Genomic DNA, 17,517 nt, shown 5'->3' on the forward strand with positions numbered 1-17,517 from the left:
ACATCACAATAAAATTAGAAATAAAAAGACAATAAATGAAACTATTTCTTCATTCTCTTTCAATAGTATTTAACAGTTTCTCATTATATATTTTTTCAATAAAGAGTTTTCTATTATATATTTGATACAAATTTTTATCAAATTTATACTATAATTAAAATAATTCATAAAACAATAAATTAGATATAAAGTATAAACAGATAAAATTAACGCTTAATAATTTAATTGTTACTCTCAAAATAACACTACCTGTATTATAATTAACTTGTTTGACCGAAGTTGGTTAACCCTTTTTAGGTCGAAATTGTTAAAAAAAGAAGCCAAGACAGTTAGCGATAGCGAGTACCAACAGAAACATAAAAACAACACAGACCTCTATTATTATTTGTTATTACTATTTAGTTTCGTCGTACTTGCCTTGCCCCCCTTTTAGTTTCGTCGCATTTCCAGTTTAATGAATCCCAGTTTATCAGCAACGGAGAGCTAGAGCTCTAGAACTGGAGAGGAGCTGTCCAATTTCAGAGAATCAAATCATCGCTTAATGGCAAGTTGGTGTGTGTCTGCTTGCGTCATATGATAAGTGTTCCTTTCTGTACTAAAATTACGCCTCCTCTCCTTTCGTCCCTCTCTAAGCCCCGCCTCCAGCACCCGCTGTCGCGATCTGATAAGGTCTCAGAGGAGAGCCTTTACTCATCGACTAGGTAAAGTTTTTCCCCTACTTTTGATTTTTGAGTAGTTATCCCCCAATCTCTTTTCCGATCATCAATCAAATCCATCCCTGCCTTCGAAAAATCGGTAAAAGAAAAAATAGTCCGGAGAATTACTCAGCTCTTCCGATTCATGCGTAATTTCTCCCAAAACGCGACCAGTCGGTTAGGAAAATCACCCAATAACGGGATCATGGGATGCTGATAGATTTTCCAAATTACGGTAGCAACAATGGACTATTGCTTGCTACGGTAGAAGGTCCAAATTTTAAGGTACTTTCCAAACAAACAATTCGGGAACGCGGGTTGTGGGGAAAGGGGGGGGGGGGGGGGGGGGGGCTGGGTCTCTGCAAATTCCTTTGAGTTTGTTGAACACTACTCGAGAGGTTGAGATTCTAATCAGTAATCTTGTTTAGGCAACTGGCTTCAGAACTCTTACTAGCTCGAAATAAGCAGCTGGCTTCAATTATTAACTCAATCAAATTGTTGACCCAAGGATTCGAATTTCAGTCTGTTCATACTTGTATGGGTAGGGCTATTATTAGCTGCAGATTACGGGTGTAAAAATATTACTGTTGTTTGACCATATAGCCATTTTTTTTAAGCCCTACATAACTTCAACTAATCTTCTGCGGGCGATAACTTGTGCGGTGTTTTTAGCTTCATATTTTTTAGTGTAATATATATAGGTACCATGGGAGGATGCTAATCCTATAAGTTTCTTTTATTTTTCTTCTTCTGGGGGTGTTGATGCAGTATTTTTTTTTTTTTTCTGCAAACAATTTCAGGTTCATTGAGTTAAAAGAGAATGCCTTTTCAATTAATCTCAGCCAAGTTAATTTCTTGCTCCTTTTCAAGTTCAAATTGTAGATAACTTTGCCTCATTGCTCTTTCTCAAAGAAACATGTCATCTCTACAACTACTAAAGCTAAAAGAGCATGGCCGTGACCTTGTGTCTTCAAGAAGGTTCTCTGTCCTAACTTATCTTATGATGCCATTATTTTATTTTATTTTATTTTCCTGCAAATCCTAGAAAAAAAAGAGGAATATACTGCTTACCCTGATGAAACAAGAGAATTATTATTAGAATGAGAAAATAGCCAGCTTTTCATATTTTAAAACATTGGATTTAGGATGTATAGAGAAATATCTCATGCCTTGAATCAGTTTAAATTCTTTGGTTTTTTCATGGTTTACAATGAATCGCTTCTCATTAGTATTCCATTATAAAGTTGTGAAATTAATTTGAACAAAAACATGCAATATTTGATAGACGGGCGCTTGCCCTTGTATCCGGTGCTGTTATTGCGGGAAGTACTGTAGCATACATGCAGTCACGGTATCGCAGATCCCGGCAGCGAGATTCCTCTAATCATGCTTTGGCTCCTACTGATGGGTCGGTTCGGGATGGCAAGGATGGTAAATTAACTAGCACGCGGAGGCGAAAGGGAAGCATAAAATCTCTACATGTATTGGCGGCTATCTTGTTAAAGAACATTGGCGAAAAAGGGGTGCTTAATCTATTTTCCCTTGCCGTTGTTGCAGTAAGTCTTCCCTTCATTTATTTTTAGTTTTGCAAATATTATGTTCCTGCCAGGGATCAAGTAAATGCAGTGTTATAAATACCAGTTTTGACCGAAAAAAATCTGGTCCCGGATCCTTTCCGGTTTGTTTGGAAAACTATTTCTGCCATTGAACCGGTAAAAACCAGGTTAATTGACCGGTTTTTGATAAAAACTGATTACTTGTCCTTCAAAAAATCCGGGTTTGAACGAGTTCAATTTTTGATGTGCTTTTCTTTCATTAAATGAGAGAGTTTGAGAGAGTAATAGGGGACAGCTACATAGGCTTATAGGTGGCGCATATAAAGTTATAAAAATGAAAGTGGATACCCAAGATATTGTCTCGTCTTGCAAAATTTGAATATAAGACCTCAAATGTATCGGGTATGATAAAATAATCAATTTTGTGTAGCATAGCAACTACTCCTATCTGTTTATATTTTGTTCTTTTCAAAATAACAATTGTTATTATTTTATTATTAATTCTATCTTTTGTTAAGGACTTAATTTATTATCATTACAAAATAGCTTCTTGCTAATTATTAAATAAAATTGTTTTTTTTTTTGAATGTTATGTTTCTTACCCCTTGAAGAGAACACTTAGTCCTTTGTTAATATAATCATTATTTTCATTTTATTTGAATGAGGTAGTTCGAAACATGTCTACAAACAGTATTATATACATTATTCAATATGTATGTGTGAATTTCTATAGATACTACATAAAAAATATGATTATTTTATAAGAATCCTCATTTCTCATATAAATGCAAGTCTTTGAAAAATCAGTTGTTGACCCGATTGACCCTATGGCCTGAATAATGAACCGTCGATTCGTTTACAAGGTGGGCGTCTTCTGATAACATGGTTCAATGTCATTAATGCCACAAAGTCCCAATTTCAAGTCTTGACCTAACTAGTCTACTTATTCAACAACCTATTTTGCTTCACTCAACCTCAATTGTGCATCTGAGCTTCAACTTAGTTCTGAAAACAAACCTACTTAAGCCCTATTTTGATTCAGCTTGTTAATTTTACGCTGTACCTCAAGCAGACCCGGTATAAGTTGATGCGAGCTTTGTTAACCTAAACCATGCAATTAATACCAAGAAGCCAAAAGTGGGAAACAAAGTTAGTAAAAGAAAAGCCAAAATGCAGTATGCTAGCATTATACCAAGAAACCAGTATCCTTTGTCTTGACTCGTAGATTATATTTATTATGCGAAAACATTTTGTCTTGTAAGAATTTATGATTTTCCATTTGATTCTCACAAATTATATAACATATTTTCAGGCTTTACGCACCGCTCTAAGCCACAGAATGGCACGGGTCCAGGGATTGTTGTTTCGAGCTGCTTTTCTTAGGCGAGTTCCCGTCTTCATGCGGCTCATTTCTGAGAACCTGCTAATTTGCTTTCTCCAGTCGACTATTTTCTCTGGTTCCAAGTACCTTACAAGTCACCTTGGCCTTCGCTTCAAGAAAATCTTGACTGACCATGTGCATGCTGATTATTTTGAGGTAGAGATCTATTAGTGAAAATCTATGTATTTCTTTTTCGGATGTTGATATGTACTGTCAGTCTCCTCTGTCCTAGAGAAATTACATGGCCCACTGTTGTGGGCTTTTGTCATTGTTTCCATTTCATCTGGGATAAATTTTCTGACGATGGATGAAATTTGAGCTACAGCATATGCAGATTAAACTTCTTAACGCAGTAATTCAAATAATAACATTTCGGATATAGTGAGACAGTTTCTTAATTATTTGCTCTTTTTGGCAGAACATGGTGTATTACAAAATGTCACATGTAGACGATAGAATCAACAATCCTGAACAAAGGATTGCAAGCGACATCCCGAGATTTTGCACTGAGCTCAGCGAAGTCATACAGGATGATCTAATAGCAGTTACCGATGGCCTTATATACACCTGGCGTCTTTGTTCTTACGCAAGTCCAAAATATGTTCTTTGGATACTGGTATGCAGTATGCATATTGATTTAATTTAGCGAGTTGTAGGTTTCAACACCAGTCATTGTAATCTGTGTTGGTTTGGAAAAGAAAAGTGCAAATCAAATGAAGTTGAAATAAGTTCTTTTGAAAAATAGAAAGATACCCAACATACAAATAAAATATAACCACATACCACAGAGTTAAATGTTAATCTATAAGTATAATAAAACCAATTATCAGAGGGATCTGGATTCAAGTCAGGAAAAAAACAAAACTTTTGTTAGACTAGTTGTATGCTTGATCAGGAGAAAAATGCATTGTCGGTTTTAAGAACAGAAGTTATATATGGGCCCAATATTCTCAGTCCTATTTTCTGGTGGTAATATTACACATTTAGGTATACATTTTACAATCTGCCTGTCTCTCTCTCTCTCTCCCCCCTCCCTCCCTCCCTCAGGCATATGTACTTGGAGCAGGGGCCGCAATAAGGAACTTCTCTCCTGCCTTTGGCAAGCTAATGTCGAAGGAGCAACAACTGGAAGGTGAGTACCGGCAACTACACTCACGGTTGCGCACCCATGCTGAGAGTGTTGCCTTTTATGGGGGAGAAAAGCGTGAGGCATCACACATCAAGCAGCGTTTCAGGTCCCTAATTCAACACATGAACGTTGTGCTCCATGAGAACTGGTGGTTTGGCATGATCCAGGATTTTCTGTTGAAGTATCTCGGTGCAACTGTTGGCGTGGTTCTTATAATCGAGCCGTTCTTTTCTGGGACTCTGAAGCCGGATACTTCTACCTTGGGCCGGGCTGAGATGCTGAGTAATTTGCGTTACCACACTAGTGTGATTATTTCACTTTTCCAGTCGCTAGGTACACTTTCGATCAGTGCCAGAAAATTGAACCGGCTCAGGTGTTTCTTCTATAAACTTATTGTTTTCTCTGTCTTGGTCATTCGCAACTGAAAGACATAATTGGGACAGTATTGTGTAATTTTGGCAGGGACTATGGCTATATACTGTTGTATGGTTTGGGGGTACTGATTAGTTGTATCATAAACCCACCTGGCCACTCTATTTGTTTCACTCTGTAGTTTGAATTCCCTTGGTTGGAACTCAAGCTGATGGAGAGAATCTGTGCGTACTACCAATATCTCCACTTCTTGCAGGTTATAATTGTCTTTAACTCATGGACCTGAAGTACGTAGGTGTAGTTCAGTTCTATTGTTGAAATTGCAGGATAATGACTATTGAATTTGGTCTTCTTGTTAAATTATTTGTGCATTTTATTTCGATACAGTGGCTATGCTGATCGCATTCATGAGCTACTTGTCGTCGAGCGTGAACTAACTTCTGCTTACGAACGGTTGCCACTGGGCAATAATTGTACACAGAATTACATGACTGAAGCAAGCTATATTGAGTTTTCAGATGTAAAGGTACGTTGTCACTTGTTCTGATCACAGTTTCCCATTATGTAATTTGCTTGCTTTTGTTATTAGCCTGTACTTTATTTATCCTAATCTTTATGTATAATGAGATTTATGACACAGGTGATTTGAGCCATTTTGATGTTCACACTTCGGTTCTTTTGATTAAAATCATGGCTTTTTTTATTATTTTCTGATGTTCTGATAGTTGTGATGACTTTTTAGGTTGTTACTCCAACAGGGAATGAGTTGGTCAAAGATTTGACTCTCAAAGTTGAAACCGGTTCTAATCTATTGATCACAGGTGGAAATTAAGCTCACTAGTTTCAACTTTTGCACTTGTTATATTTTAAATTTATCGATGATATTTCTGTTCTGTTTTTGTGGTTTTCTCTACCCTTTATTTTTTCTCCTTTACATTTCAGGCCCGAATGGAAGTGGGAAGAGCTCTCTTTTCAGAGTTCTTGGAGGCTTGTGGCCACTGGTCTCAGGCCACATTTCAAAGCCGGGTGTTGGTTCAGACCTAAATAAGGAGATCTTTTATGTACCACAGAGGCCATACACAGCAGTCGGTACGCTCAGAGACCAGCTCATATACCCGCTCACTCCAGACCAGGAGACTGAGCCACTCACCCCCGAAGGCATGGTCGAGCTGCTAAAAAATGTAATAACCTTTTTCTTATATGGATGCGCTAAATTCCAACCACTAAAAGCTGATGCCACAATAATGTGGTTCAAGATAGATTACTTTAAAGCTTTGGTAGCCGAGAGTTAAACTGAACTTGATTGCTTGTTAGATCAGGTTTATGGTATGATTCGGTGGTGATTTAGAATGGTAGGATTTTAGGTTGATCAGGACTAGTGATTTATGTAGGAGCATGTTAGTGGGGTGCTATTTGATAGACTCTATGCTGCTAACTTAAATTGCGTTTAGCGTTTTTACCGATAGTGGCGTATTTAGTGCCGTAGCAGACAAATAACAGATATTTTAGCGGGAATAGCGGACTTCTTCACTAATTTAGCAGACTTTTGTAAAATCTACCCTAGTAATTTTTATTACCAAACCCTTGTTTTATTTTTTATTTAGTGTTTTAACTGTGACAATGACTATTTTTATAACATGCATGGTTTAATGGCTGTATTTTAATTTTTTTAATTAGTTTTTATCATTTTATGTAATGCAATACTTAATTTGTTGTAGTTACTATTGCACAATATTTTTTTACTTCTAAATTTTTTATTTTAATATAGAAACATTGTTTGACATCGTATTACAACATGATTTTAGATTTTGAGATATTTTTTTATTGAATTCATTGTCTACAAAATAAAAAAGATAGTCTGAAAATAATTTCCGCTATGAATTGATACCACCTGTTAAACGCCCGCTGTTCGCTATGACAAATGCGACCACTATGAATCTGCTATCTGCTATTTAAACCTTTGATAATGATTTGAGTTAGGGTTCTCAGTTAACTGACTTGTCTCGATATTCCAGCTTCAGTTATTGCTCTGTAACGACTCAAATGAGTTGAAATAACATGAATTCCTCACTAATTATTGTATTGTATGAGTATCCAGAGTTGAAGACGGGGTGTTTATATGGTAGCATCTGTCACTGTATTTAGAATACATGTTGATAAGAAGAAAAATTGAAACCATGCATTCGATGTAGACCTCATCTCATTCTAGAGATGGTTTCAGGACAAAACCATACCAAGCCTTTTCTTCCAGAAAATATGAAATACTATAAATTGGGGGCAGAGTTTGTGATTGGAAAAAACAATTATGTGATTATGTATAACAAAGATGTTTACTCTAAAATGCTGAATTTGTTTCTGACTTCTCAGGTTGACCTAGAGTACCTGCTGGACCGGTATCCTCTTGACAAGGAAGTCAACTGGGGCGAGGAGTTGTCTCTTGGTGAGCAACAGAGGCTTGGCATGGCTCGCTTATTTTATCATAAACCAAAATTTGCAATTTTGGACGAGTGCACAAGCGCTGTCACAACGGACATGGAGGAGCGCTTTTGTGCGAAAGTGCGTGCCATGGGCACCTCCTGTATTACCATCTCTCATCGGCCTGCTCTTGTTGCATTTCATGACATTGTGCTCTCACTTGATGGAGAAGGTGGTTGGAGTGTCAATTACAAAAGGTATTAATTAAAGCATGCAGATTCACCTGTCAATATCTTCCTTCGTTAAATTTGTAGATTCACACAGGGACACTTGTTGTATGTATAGTTATTTGTGAATGGGATATTAAAAGCCTACATAATTTAAATAGCAGATGAACTGGGGGAATTGTACTTCTTAATATGAGCTCACAAGACTCACCACCAGTAAATAGTGCCAGGTAGCAGAGGAATTGGGATTGGATTATTTGAAAATCTTGGTTAAGGAATCAGTTTACAAATGGAGCTTCTCTTTGTGAAACATACGTGTAAAAGTAAATAAGGCATGCAATAATCAAATACTTACAAAAACAACAACAATAACAAAAGTAGTTGAAAAGTATAATAATTATATACTTGTAACTTTTTTTAACATTAGTTGTTTTGTGAATTATTTTTTTGTTGACACATTAGGGATGGACTGGAATTACCTACAGAAGACTCCCTTGATTTGTCGCCAAGCTCCCAAGAGAATATTCGCAAAAGTGATGCTCTCACTGTACAGAGAGCATTTATCTCCAGTGCGAAGGTTCTTAGTTTTGATGAACTGTTCAACATAATCCTTCTATTACCTGTACCATTTAGTGCTAGGATGTGCTAACAGTTCCCGAATTGAGCAGGACATAACATGTTATTCCTTACTCAATCAATAGTGAATGCTATATTTGGGTTAGATCTTTGTTGTTTAGGTTTACCAAGCTTGATTCTGACGTGGGATGGTGGTCAAACCATATCCATATCCATTTTCATTTTTCAGATAGGGATATAGATATACCTTGATACAGATATCCATATCCATTTTCATTTCTCCCATACTGATATGGATGCAGATTGGATACTGAACTGATATGAATACTGATACAAATATAAATCAAGTATCGAAACAAAATTTGCATCCGTACAATCAAAATGGCCAACAACATAAATTTTTTTCATAGCAAATTTATTAGTTATAAGATATATACCCGTATTCACATTTTTAAGAAATGCTGATCTGAATAATTATCCATATCATATCTGCTTACAAAACTAAAACCTTTTTGGTATTTGTACCTTTTTAAATTATATCTGTATCTGAATATCCCTATCTGCAAAATTATGGATACCAAGGGATAATATCTGATCCATTTTCACCCCTAATCCAATTGTGCCATCACTAATTTCTAAACCTCAAGGTGTTGTGATGCATGGTTGGCTGATTTATTCTTCACTTGTATTTTGGCAGGGAAGTGAAGTGTCAAGGTCTAAGGAGGAGACTTATTCGACTAATGTAATAGCCTCCTCTCCAAAGATAGATCCTGATGTAGCCTTGCCTCCCATTCCACATTTGCAAATAGCTACCCGTCCCTTGTCCCTGAGAGCAGCCTCCATGTTTAAAGTATTGGTATGTTTTCTTCACACAAATATGCAATTATCTGTGCAAGTTTGTGATACAAACTTGAAAAAATGAATCCAAAGGACATAAAATGTTGCAGCAGGAACCAGGTCAGTTTTAGCTGGCAGAGGATCAATCATAGCAGTCTCATTATAGGCGTACATGTACTGGTCACTTCTGGTTCATTTGCTAATTCCAAGTTTTATACGTCCAGATTCCCAAGCTAATAGATAAGCAAGGTGCACAGTTGCTAGCTGTTGGTCTTTTGGTTTTCTCCCGGACTTTGATTTCGGACAGAATCGCCTCCTTAAATGGTTAGAGTTCTATTTTTATCAAGTAATTTGGGAAACTTATCTGAAAATGAATACTACCTATTTTCTGCTTCCATTTCAGGTACTAGTGTCAAGTATGTTTTGGAACAGGACAAAGCTGCCTTCATTCGGTTAACTGGAATAAGTATTCTCCAAAGTGCGGCTAATTCATTTGTGTCTCCAACCTTAAGGTGTGCATACTCTTCTCTTTCTTACCCTCTCCCTCTCTTTCTACCTCTCAAAAATAGATGCTTACGAACTAATTGGTGCTCCTCATAATGGTATACCGACTCTTTAACCAGAAAACAGAAGAATAAAGAAGTATTGCCATCTCTCCGCTTGAAACTGTATTGCTACAATACCAGTGTGTATTGAATTGCACAAACTCAGTCTGTTGAGTGTTAAACCGTTACAGTGCAACATGTATGCACTTGCCAGTAGCCAGTAAGGAAACTTAAACTGACTGAAAAATCTCTAATATGTTTTTTACATATTGCGTGATTCATTGATTTTATTTTTGACAGACACTTAACAGCAAGGCTGGCCCTGGGATGGCGAATCCGTCTGACCAACCATTTGTTGAACTACTATCTGAGAAGGAATGCATTCTATAAGGTGTTCAATATGTCAGGTCGAACTGTTGATGCTGACCAGAGGTTGACCCATGATGTCGACAAGCTGACGTCTGATCTGGCCAGCTTGGTCACTGGCCTCTTTAAGCCTTCTGTTGACATACTTTGGTATTTTCTTTTCTCTAACTTCACTGGCCTCCTGTTGTGGGCGACTATCACCGCCATTCTATTCAGGCCTGACACGATCTATGTTTTGTGTAATGAGCAATTAAGGGGTGGCAATGAAATATATACATCTTTTCTCCAGTCCACAGTACATTTGCTTGATTGTGAAAAGCAACCAACTTTTCTTTTTCCTTCTCATTCATCTGAAATTGAACGCCATCTGTTCTTCATAATTTGGCAGGTTTACATGGAGAATGTACCTCTTGACGGGAAAGAGAGGAGTTGCCATTTTGTATGCATACATGCTTCTTGGTTTAGGCTTTCTGAGAACAGTTGCTCCAGACTTCGGTGACCTTGCAAGTCAAGAACAGGAACTAGAAGGGACCTTTAGGTAAAGTGAAAAGAAATAGTAAAACAAATGAAAAAGATTGTTCTTTGCTTACTAATTTACTAATCTTGGACTATGATTCTGTAGGTTCATGCACTCCAGGTTACGTACACATGCTGAATCAGTTGCTTTTTTCGGCGGTGGCTCCCGGGAGAAAGCTGTAAGGCCTGATTTCAATAAAAACAGATTTTTGCAAATCACAGCACCACCTTTTTTATTTTTTATTTTTTATTTTTCTAATTTAGACTCATTCATAGGCTAATGCGATGGAAAGGTGTACCTGGACAAATTTGCTTTCCCTCCCATGAGCTTATCTTTTTCTGATCAAAATTAAAGTAGTTTAAGCCAAGTGATTTTGATCTTCCTTTTGACTTTGCATGAATGGTTGATGAAGTGACTAGGTTGAATTCTTGTGAAAGCCTAGGGCAATTTAGCATCTCTTGTTTGGCTTCGCCAGGCTTTAATCATTTGGTGCAGACTGTCAATAACTTGAAAAAAAATTTAGTTACTGCTTGAGAAATAGTTAGTGTTATTTGCAAATAGGATAGAAGATTAGTCTAAATTTTAGCGGGATCATATAGTTGTATTTTATCAGCCTCTAAAATTTTCTGTGCTTCTATTGGCAGATGATTGAGGCCAAGTTCAAAAACATGCTTGACCATTCAAAGATCCTGATGAGGAAAAAATTCATTTATGGCATACTTGATGACTTTGTCACAAAGCAACTACCAAACAACGTGACATGGCTTGTCAGTATGTTATATGCTCTGGAGCATAAAGGAGACCGTGCTCTGGTTTCTACACAAGGTCAAATTATTTCATTTTAATTTTTATTTAATTTCTCAAGGGACTGCTTTCCTGCTAATTTTGTGTTCCTACTAATTCTCTCCTTAATTTGTTTAGTATATTTTGCTTCATGTTTTATTTCTCTTCAGTCCTGCTCATCATGGCTTATAATTTGGTGTACCAACTTTAGTTTACCAGTATAAACTTGCTAATTCAACAATTATCCTAAGTAAATTATGTTGGGATATGGATTTAACTTGAAGAGTTTCCAATGATATATTCTCAAAAGAGCAGATTTTATTTTATTTTATTTTTTCCAGGAGAACTGGCACATGCATTACGTTTCTTGGCATCAGTTGTGTCCCAGAGCTTCCTGGCATTCGGGGATATTTTGGAGCTGAATAAGAAATACTTAGAACTTTCAGGAGGTGTAAACCGTATTTTTGAGCTGGAAGAACTTCTTTGTGCAGCCCAAAATGGCAAGTGTATTTTGCTCTACTGTAGCTGAACTTCCTTTGCTCGTCTGAGATACAACTGGAACCAAAGTAACAGATAAAACACAAGAAAATAGTAGGACATATATTTAAGTTTCTTAAGACAGGGCACTTTGTTCTTATCCCATAAATTTTTGGTTTTACCAAAATTTATAATTGTGATCATTTTTCTGGCAGCTTAACACTGCTAATAATTCCAATAATCGCACAAGTATCATGCTAATATTATTGTGTACTGTGATGATAATAACAATAGTTGCGGCTCTAAGAACAAAGTAAAATTGCATACCAACAACAACCGTTAGATTCAAATCTGATCAACTGCTTTACTTTTTTTAGGGTCGCATGGCGAAGTACCATCTAACAGATTTCATTTAAAGAAATTGTACACAATCTCACTTCATTGCTAAATGAAATACAAAACTGAGTAATTAATGGCTGTAATTGTAATTAACAGATTATATTTATTAAACGAAATTGTACATAGTCTCGCTTCACAATTGCTTTTACTTTTTACTGGCTGTACTAGATCCACACAGGACCAGATGGTTTTTCAGTTAAACACTTCACTCTTTTTTTACTGGCTTGTTTGATTTGCTTGGTGTTTCATTTGAATTTTTTTGATTATCAATTGAGTGTTGAACTTCTTATTCCATCAACTTCTTCTAGTTTTTACCGATACCAACACAGCCAGGACAGTGCTTGAATTTTCTTCTGGCTATCTAGTCTCAAACCAGTACCAGTACCAAGCCAATATATTTATATTTGTTGATGATTTGGTTAACAAGTTTCACTTCTTTTGTTTGCAGACTTTACTTCCCCGGATGCGGTCGTGTCATCGGTTACCACTGGTTCACCAAATGATGATATAATCTCCTTCAAGGGGGTAGATGTAATTACTCCTGCTCAGAAGTTATTGGCTCGGCAATTATCATGTGATGTCATTCAGGGAAAGAGTCTTCTTGTTACTGGTACAGTTATTGGTGTTCTCATTGTCATGTAGCATTACAAATAATTCAGAAAACTTCTCCAGCTTGGATACATCCTGGATTAATGTCTTCTGAACATGCCTATCTATTTTCCATCTTTGGTTGGATATTTGAAGATCAAGTAAGATTAACCTAAACATGTTTATGGGTTTTCTTAGTCCAGGCATAGCAAAATCCAGCTGACCTGAGTGCTAATTAGATATTGAAATAGACATAATTATAGGATAACATCATCATCGTGTTAGGCAGGTCGCCCACCTTCCATGTGAGAGATCGTTAATTGAATCCAAGGAAACACAATATATTTCTTTAACTGTAGCTTATATTATCCTTTTCTTGTTTTTGTTTTTGCAAAGGTCCTAATGGAAGTGGGAAGAGTTCAATATTCAGGGTCCTTCGAGGACTTTGGCCGATTTCATCTGGCCAGCTCATCAAGCCATCTAAGGGTCTTTTCCATGTACCCCAACGCCCTTATACAAGTCTAGGTACTCTGCGTGACCAGATCATATACCCTCTCTCCCGTGAAGAAGCGGAGGCACACATCCAATCATTGCCCAATGCAGGTATACAGCCTTTCTGTTTGCACTTTCTGCTTGTCCTGCGGCTTCATGAATTATCTGCAAACATTCCAAAGATATGTATTTTAGGAAGATCACGAGTGATTAGCTGGTTTGTTACCCAACTAATTTGTTAAAGGCTGTGCTCCACAAATAGGGAGGTGAGGGGCAGGTGAAGGGATGGAAGAGATGGATTGGAAGGGGAGAGTAAACTTGTACACCCCAATTCGGAGGGAACAAAATCTGTGAAAGTAGTATAGAGATGATAGCCTCCTCTCCCCTCCTCTTCTTTTCTCTCCGCTTCAAAATTTGAAGCTTTGGAGCGAGTAACAGGACTTAGGCAGGACCAGTTACCCTTCCTTTCCCCTCCCCTCCCCTCCCATAAATGAAATGTCCAATCTCTCATTCAGCTAATGTACTCCAGTGAAAATAAAATAAAAAGGAACCCACTTCTAATGTGTATTTTAGAGCATTATTTTAGGACTTTAATATTTTCACAATCTGCTGGTGAAGCAGAACTGTCTGGTCAAAATGACTTGACGTGATTTAAGACTGGCCTAGCTGGTCTTGATTGGAAGTTGCCAACTTGATTACCTGACCAGTTGTCTGCATCTGTAAATGATATGGAGCAATGTTTTTTTAATGTGAGACAGATAGATCAGATGCTCCACGACTGCTCGATGATCATTTGAGGAATATTCTAGAAAACGTCCGTTTGGTGTATCTTCTGGAGAGAGAAGGCTGGGACTCTACACCTAACTGGGAGGATGTCCTCTCTCTAGGGGAGCAACAAAGGCTCGGCATGGTTAGTAAATACATAACTGTGTTTCAAGTCATATTTTAGGATTTCGATATGATACAACAGTTATTTTCTATTACTTTTTGTTGTTGTTGTTGCTGCTGCCACTGAGTCAATACATCCTGTGATGCGGAACTTATGGGTCACTGGTGGGTGAATAAGTACAAAACCAGCTGACACGATGATCATTGTGCCAAGTGAGTTTAATACGTGATTGTAATCTTTTTTCAGGCTCGACTGTTCTTTTATCACCCCAAGTTTGGAATACTTGACGAGTGTACGAAGTACGTCATCTGTTTTCGCCTTTTTTTGGTTTTTGACTATTATGCTTTGCAAAAGTTATATTGCACTCCCTAACATTTTTTTTTTTTAATACAGTGCTACAAGTGTTGATGTGGAAGAGCATCTATATAGACTTGCAAATAAGATGAATATTACTGTCATTACCTCCTCTCAGGTGAACTTCTTAACTTTCTACCGTCAGGAATAATTATCAGATTCATACAAAGAAAGTGCAAATTTTGATCTATAATTATAGAAAGGTAAAATTCCAACATATGCCATGTTATAACCTTGAGATGCCTAGAATGCCCTCGCTAGGCAGATAATTGGATTATCAAAGTCATGTTTAGTTAGCAATAACATTACATTCCCTTTCAAATGCTTGAACTACAATCTACAAATATAATATTGATGCTTTATGTAATGATGTTTTCCAAACTTAAATGGACCAAAGTGTGAATTACATTTACGATCAAGTAGCATTTTTGCAAATTGCTCTGGGACTTGTATGCTCTTTTTTCAATTCGTCTAGTTATTTTCAATGTAATTTCTTGAGTAAATTTATATATTTTTTATTTTAATATTTTGTAGAGGCCTGCACTTATTCCATTTCATTCCTTGGAGTTGAAACTTATTGATGGCGAGGGCAAATGGGAGTTATGTGAAATAAACCATTGAGCTTCTCCATAAAACTTCGTGAATTGGGATATGTATGAAATCCCAAGTCCACATATTATATTTTATCTTTTTGTTAGGACTAGTCCTTTTACACAGCTGAGGTGAAGTTGCATGCAGTTAGGCATTGTACGTCTATTCTTTTTGACATGGTAGATAAAAGAAAGGAAAATAATAAACAGGTATTTTAGAAATCTATTCCAAAGAGAAAAAAAAGAAAGAAATATGAGTGGTTCATGGTGACCATGTATCTGATGTAGATTAGCAAGTGTATATAATAAGCTAAACATATCTGTATTCTGTTGGCATGCTGCGTTTTATGCATGCCTTGATCTATCTATTGATTTGTTAGCCTGTGATGGTAATAATATATATATATATATATATTTATATATATATATATATATATATATATATATATATATATATATATATAGAGGAGGGATCGAGTTACAACAATTCTGGGTTACAACATTTTAACACTATTTATTGACCTTTGGATCTGCTTTAAATGTAGTGCACATCTATGAAAATATGTCGCTGAAATTAGTCTCTCAATGGACCGGACACGTCCAGTTCAATAATCCCCCAAAACTCAATCTAATGGAGGCATCCAGTTCATGAAACAGACGAACTCCGGACTCCTCTCTCTCTCGCGAAAATTCCCAAGCAGCAAAAACCTAGAAGTCGCCCTGTCCTCTCCACCCCGACCCAATCCTCTCCTCCACGACCTCCCCTCTCCTCTCTCGGCGCCGCACCGAACCCTCCTCTCTCCTGAGATGCTCTCGCTCGCACCCGACTTCGCCTCAATGTCTTAAATCGCCGCCTACTTTTCACTCGCCTCCGTGCCTCGCCTGTCTTAAAAACTTTAGGCCATTGACTTTGTATATATAGTTATGCTGGTAACAAAAAAATTAAATAAAAGATAAAATAAATAAATGGGGATAGAATGAAAGAAAATTAATTTTTAGTGGGCATATCGGATATGATGGTAATTTGATGGAGATATTAGCTATTTCAAATATTTAGATGGGCACACCGGAAATTTTCCATAAATTTTGAAACAACCATCTGTTCAAGGGCTTGAAATGCTACAAATTAGAAGGCACAAGCTCCTTATAAGCAAGATTATCTTCACAACCATTCACAGAACTCAAAATAAATTATTTATAAGGATAATACACTTTACATGATTACCATAGAACAATATATATTCAACAATCAGGAAGACAAGTAGCAAAGTGCATTCATCCCTATCAACATAATACAATAAATGTTTAAACAAAGGAAATGCAAATCAGATTTATGGAAAATTAGCTTCTCGGGATATAAAAATAAATTGAAACCTAGGTATTTACCCATTCCAAGAGGGTTATGCAATTAAATCGATCAAATTCTAATCTTGAGTTCCTTTTTAAAACCTAATCTGCACATAGTCTAAAACCATTAAAAACCAGTTCAAGAAAAAATTGAATCCAGATATCGTGAATAAGGGTTGATTACAAAAGTGCCACTCAAAATTTTCAGTTTTATGATTCAAAAATTGCATACAACTCTAATTTCATAGCCCAAAAAGGTCAATACTAGTGTATTATAGACAACTAAGACTTGAATATTTTGTTTCTCAGATATCCCAATTTACCCTAAATTTGAAAATAATTATTCTGTTTCCCTCATATAAAGATTGTGAGTTTTATGTTCCATACTTTAACTTAAATTGCACAAGACAATATATTTTATGTTCCAGCAAAGAAATTTGCAACCAAAATGCTTTTGAGATATCCGACGACAGAGAGATAGGCAAGGCGCGGAGGCGAGAGAAAAGTAAGCGGAGATTTAGGACATCGGGGCGTAGTCGGGTGCGAGCGACAGCGGCGCAGGAGGGAGGAGGGTTTGGTGCAGCGGCGAGAGAGGAGAGGCGAGGTCGTGGAGGAGAAGATGGGGTTGGGGTGGAGAGGAGAGGGAGACTTCTAGGTTTTCGCTGCTTGAGAATTTTTGCGAGAGGGGAGGATGGGTTCGTCTTGCATTACTGGACGTCTCCATTAGTCCTAAGGTTTGGGGGTTTATTTAACTGGACGTGTCCAGTCCATAGAGAGACGGAAATAATAGTTTCAGCGACAAAATTTTCATAGATGTTCACTATTTTTAAAGCAGATCCAAAGATCAACAAATAGTGTCAAAATGTTGTAACTCAGAATTGTTGTAACTCGATCCCTCCTCATATATATATATATATATAGAGGTTGGCTAAGATCAAAGTGGTAGTTCCTGAGCTTTGGTGCTACCAATTCGTTTTTTAAT

General features: G+C 36.9%; 1 protein-coding gene across 6 annotated transcripts; it reads left to right on the forward strand.

The window, feature by feature from the left end:
* The first annotated feature begins 562 nt into the window (after positions 1-562).
* On the forward strand, positions 563-15,567 carry ABCD1 (peroxisomal ABC transporter 1). Of its 6 annotated transcripts, none has more exons than XM_078315260.1 (25): positions 563-701; positions 1,496-1,673; positions 1,981-2,251; positions 3,564-3,788; positions 4,051-4,248; positions 4,680-5,134; positions 5,521-5,659; positions 5,876-5,954; positions 6,076-6,314; positions 7,501-7,805; positions 8,238-8,352; positions 9,049-9,207; positions 9,413-9,512; positions 9,592-9,700; positions 10,034-10,249; positions 10,488-10,637; positions 10,722-10,794; positions 11,261-11,441; positions 11,741-11,899; positions 12,724-12,885; positions 13,260-13,466; positions 14,114-14,265; positions 14,491-14,543; positions 14,638-14,716; positions 15,133-15,567. In XM_078315260.1, the coding sequence occupies exons 2-25, from the start codon at positions 1,612-1,614 to the stop codon at positions 15,217-15,219; spliced, it is 3,975 nt and encodes a 1,324-aa protein (XP_078171386.1). In that variant the 5' UTR covers positions 563-701; positions 1,496-1,611; the 3' UTR covers positions 15,220-15,567. The 6 variants fall into 6 exon arrangements, with proteins under 6 accessions (XP_078171386.1, XP_078171389.1, XP_078171390.1 ...); XM_078315263.1 differs by having other exon boundaries at positions 595-701; positions 1,566-1,673; XM_078315264.1 differs by having other exon boundaries at positions 663-980; positions 1,566-1,673.
* The last annotated feature ends 1,950 nt before the right edge of the window (positions 15,568-17,517 follow it).

The sequence above is a fragment of the Carex rostrata genome, chromosome 14 (genome assembly GCF_964058835.1).
Source record: "Carex rostrata chromosome 14, lpCarRost1.2, whole genome shotgun sequence".
NCBI lineage: Eukaryota > Viridiplantae > Streptophyta > Magnoliopsida > Poales > Cyperaceae > Carex > Carex rostrata.